General features: G+C 18.9%; 2 protein-coding genes across 2 annotated transcripts; both read right to left on the bottom strand.

The window, feature by feature from the left end:
• Window positions 1-552: 552 nt before the first annotated feature.
• On the bottom strand, window positions 553-1,059 carry PGAL8A_00265000 (elongation factor 1-alpha, putative; the record flags this gene model as incomplete). Its single annotated transcript, XM_028671400.1, has 1 exon — window positions 553-1,059. One exon carries the CDS (start codon window positions 1,057-1,059, stop codon window positions 553-555), a length of 507 nt encoding a protein of 168 aa, XP_028528056.1.
• Window positions 1,060-2,527: 1,468 nt separating this feature from the next.
• PGAL8A_00264900 (fam-i protein) lies at window positions 2,528-3,309 on the bottom strand (the record flags this gene model as incomplete). The annotated part of the gene is made up of 2 exons (XM_028671398.1): window positions 2,528-2,956; window positions 3,034-3,309. The coding sequence occupies 2 exons, from the start codon at window positions 3,307-3,309 to the stop codon at window positions 2,528-2,530; spliced, it is 705 nt and encodes a 234-aa protein (XP_028528055.1).
• Between the last annotated feature and the right edge of the window lie 1,501 nt (window positions 3,310-4,810).

The raw sequence follows: 4,810 nt of genomic DNA, 5'->3' as shown, positions 1-4,810 counted from the left end.
AAAAAAAAATATATAAGCGAATAAAATAAAAGTAGTGAAAAATACTCTTACATTCTTTTATTTCTTTTATACTGTTTTTTTTTTTTTTTTTTTTTTTTTTTTTTGTGAAAACGCACTTTTCAGATCATTAAGAAATATGAAATTTATTTACACACAATATAAAATAAGCTAAAATTTAAGTATTTTTTTTTTTTTTAATGCATCTCTTTTTTGATGCGAAATGAAAAAATATAAAATTTATTTTTTTTAAAAATTTTTTTTACTAGCTAAAATTAAAAATATAATAAAGTTAATGAAAAAATTTCTCAACAGTTCATATTTTTAAATTTAATTTTCAAGCCTTCCTTTTTTTTTTTTTGTTTTATTAGACTTTTAATGATTAATTCAATATATACATTAATAAAACTTTTTCTCATAAGAACAAAAGGATATATTTTTTTTTATTAAATGTGTATGTTTACATTATTTATAAACAAAAAAAAAAGAAAAAAAAAGAAAGAAAATTTTCTTAGCTCTTATGTTAAAAAATTGAAATATAAAAGGATAAAAACTTTATTTTTTTGCTCCAGTTTTAGCAGGTTTATTTGAAGATACAGCTCCTGGCTCTTTCTTTTCAACTGATTTAATAATACCTACGGCAATAGTTTGTCTCATATCACGAATAGCAAATCTACCTAATGGTGGATATTCTGTAAATGTTTCAACAACCATAGGTTTTTTTGGTTCTAAACTAACTAAAGCTGAGTCTCCAGACTTAATTGCTTTTGGGTTTTCTTCAACTACTTTACCTGAACGTTTATCTATTTTAGAATCAATATTTACGAATTTACATGAGATGTGCGATGTATGACAATCTAAGACTGGCGTATACCCATTTTTAATTTCACCTGGATGATTCAAAATAATAACTTGTGCTGTAAATTTTGCACATCCTTTAGCTGGTTCATTCTTTGTATCTGAAGCTACATATCCTCTTTTAATTTCTTTGACAGATACGTTTTTAACATTAAAACCAATATTATCACCTGGTCTTGCCTCTTCTAAAACTTCTTTGTGCATTTCAACTGATTTACACTTTTAAAAAAAAAAAAAAAAAAAAAAAAAAAAAATATATGTATATATAAACTTTCATTATACTTTTAAAATGAATAATTTATTTAATTAAAAAATTTGTTTTTGTTTTTCTATTTTAAAAAAAAAAATCACATTTGATCAATTAGTTTAGGTCTATTATATATATATATATATATATATATATATATATATATATATATATATATATATATATATATATATATATATATCATTATTTTTTATTTTTAAATAATCTTTGATATTCTTTTTCGCTTTTATAATAAAATAAAATATAAATTATGGAAACACATATCACATAAAATTTAATAAAAATTATATTATTACTTGAATAAAATGAACAATCAATTAAATTATTTTAAAATTAAAGAACCAGATAATATGGAGATATAATTTGAATATTGAAAAAATGTAATTAAGATGAAAAGGTTTAAATAAATAAAAATTAGACATAAAATTGTTGTTAAATTATTTAATTATTTATTTATTTATTTTTTTTTTTTTACATATTTTTTCCTTCTTATTGTACATTTCTTACTTTTCAAGTGATTATATTAGATGTTTAATAAGCTACTGGTTAATTTTAAAAATAAAAAAATATATACATAAAAAAATTTTGATATTCTTTGGATATTTTTATAACAAGTGTGCAATAATTTTAGGTATTTTTATTCCTTAATAAAATACAAATATTAAACTATATGATTTCTTTTAATCTTTTTTTTTTTTTTTTTTTTTTTTTTAACTAATATATATATTATATATCCTCTTTTTTGAAAGACTATATTATTTTCTTTATTTTTTTTTTTTTTTGGTTAATTGAATAGATTTTATGGTATTTGCATAATAAAATATTATATTTTTTATATATTTAACAGATACGTAAATTATAGAATATGCAAATGGATAATAAATTATCTTTCTGATATAAAAATTGATAAGAATGAAATAAAGTTTCATTTAAATTATAATAGAGACATCTTTGAATTAGGTTAACAAAAAGCAATATTTTGAAAATTATCTACAAGTAAATCTTTCATTTTATCTATACATAAGATTAATTTATAATACATAAAACACATACATTTAAAATACATGACAAATTTTAGAAAGAAAACTAAGGAATATATCATTTGGGGTTATGTTATTCCTCATCTTTAATAGAAGCAGAAATATATAAATATTAAAAGATGTTATCTACAATATTTATTTAATATTAAATAAAACAAGTAGAGAATAAAAAGCTAAATAAAATAAAAATGTTAAAATATATAAAATTTAATTTAACAAGCTTCAGTTCTTTTTTCCACTTTGAATTCAACTTACTTTCTTCTTCATTATCTTTCATATTTTCTTCTCTTTTCCACTTTTCATTTTTTTCCATTATGCTCTTTTCCAACTCTTCCTTTTATCATTTTCTTTTCCCACTCTTCTTTTATTTTAGCATTTCCTTTTCAAACTTTTCAATTACTTTTAGCATTCTCTCTTCCCCCTCTTCCTTATTTTTTCGCATTTTCTTTTCCAACTCCATTTTATCTATTAGTATTCTCTTTTTCCATTTTTCGCGTTCTTCTGTAATTCGCTTTGCCCGCTCTTCTAATTCTTTTTGCATACTCTTATCACACACTTGCTTTTCTTTTAGCGTTCTTTCCCACTCTTCCCTATGTCTTAGAACTTCCTTTCCCCAATATTCCATTTCTTTTTTTTTTTTTAGCAGTTCCTTTTGACCATCTTCCATTTTTCTTTTTTCTTCTTGCATTTCCTTTTCCAAATCATCTTTCACCATTTTATTGCTATTATCCAATATCTTCTGCAACCTAACATTCATTTCATTTTTAGCTTTCAATTTACGAGAGTAAATTTTCTGTAAATTATTACAAATGATTTAAAATTTTGTTTTTATAATATATATAAAGTTTATAATTATAAACTTTATTTTACCTTAAAACGAAGGAAAAAAATAAAAATGATAACTAACTGAAAAATACTTAACGACATTTTATGAAGAAGATTTTTAGATGTAACTGAATCCAAATTGATATCTTCAGATTGATTTAGAATGGCATCACGTGAATTCAAATCATCATGTAGTGGATTTTCTGGTGTTGAAACAGTTTCATCTTTAATTTCCCTATGAGTGCAACTTGCAGTTGAATCTCCCTCATTTAGTGTCTCACAAGAATCAATACAAATAATATCACTTAGATTAAGATCCATTTTTGGTATCTTTAATAATGTAAAAAAAATTATTGAGAAATTATTTCTAATATTTTTTTTAATGAATTTTAAAATATTTCCCTTTTTTTTCAGTAAGGATAATATAAGTTAAAAACAAAAAATATGGAAATATAAATTAGAAATTAACAAATAGTTTAAAACAATATGATTTTTGAAAAAAAATTTAGTTTTAAAATTTTTTTTTAAATTTTAACGCAGAAATGTCTATTAAAAGCTAAATCAATAACGACAACATAAAAATTTTAAATTTAAAATTCTAAATCCCACATCCTAAATCCTAAAATTATTAATTATATACTATAACCTCTTATTTATTATATATTTTTAATTATATTTTTCATAATAGATATATTGTTTAAATAATCAAAAAATAATAAATTTTTAGTTAATCTTTTATACTTACAAAAAAAAAATTCCTTTTCGTTTTTTTATTTAATTTTTTTATCTAAATTAAAAGAGAATAATATAAAAAATTATTTAGATATGCAAAAAAAAAAAATGTTACATTCTTTTTTTACTTAAAATATTTTTAGAATAGTTTATATTTAGATACAATTATATAGAGCTTTAAAAATTTCTTTTTTTATTTTTATATATTTTTTTTATTTATTTTTCTTTTTTTGAAAATTATTTATTAAAACCATGCAATTTTATCCTCGTTTAATTTATTATGATAATTATTACTAATTCANGTTCCATTGTGAATTTACTTTGATAAAAATTATGTATTTTTATTAAAAACATATATTCTCATTGATTGTTAATTTTTAAGTACAAAATATACATCTTTCTTTTTATTATAATTTTTCTCTTAATATAACTTTATTATTATTGTAACTGTTTTTGCATTAGAACTTTTTTTTTTTTAACACTTTTTTTATTATTATATTTTTCTCCTTTATTTTTAGGACAATTTTTTTTTTAACACCTTTTTTATTATTATATTTTTCTCCTTTATTTTTAGGACATTTTTTTTTTTAATACAACTTTTTTTTTATTATCATTTTTATCTTAATACAACTTTGTTTTTAATGTAACTGTTTTTGTATTACAAATTTTTAACAATTTTTTTATTATTTATTTTTTCTTCTTTATTCTTAGGATATTTTTTTTTTAATACAACTTTTTTTTTATTATTATTTTTATCTTAATATAATTTTATTTTTAATGTAACTGTTTTTGTATTACAAATTTTTAACAATTTTTTATATTATTACTTTTTTCTTTTTTATTCTTAGTACAATTTTTATTTTTTAATACTTTTTTTTTAACACTGTTTTTAATATTATTTTTTAATTAACACAACTTTCTTATTATAACACTTTTTTTAATACTTTTTTTTAAATACAATTTTTATCTTAATACAACTTTGTTATTATGAGAATTTTTTTAATACAACATTTTTCTTAATAGAACTTTTTTATTATGACAATTTTGTTTAATACCTATATTCTCTGTTAAAACATTAATTTTTATTTTC

The sequence above is a fragment of the Plasmodium gallinaceum genome (genome assembly GCF_900005855.1).
Source record: "Plasmodium gallinaceum strain 8A genome assembly, contig: PGAL8A_v1_76, whole genome shotgun sequence".
Classification (NCBI taxonomy): domain Eukaryota; phylum Apicomplexa; class Aconoidasida; order Haemosporida; family Plasmodiidae; genus Plasmodium; species Plasmodium gallinaceum.
The sequence above is the reverse complement of the archived record's forward strand: the minus strand, read 5'-3'. Positions and strand labels throughout refer to the sequence as shown.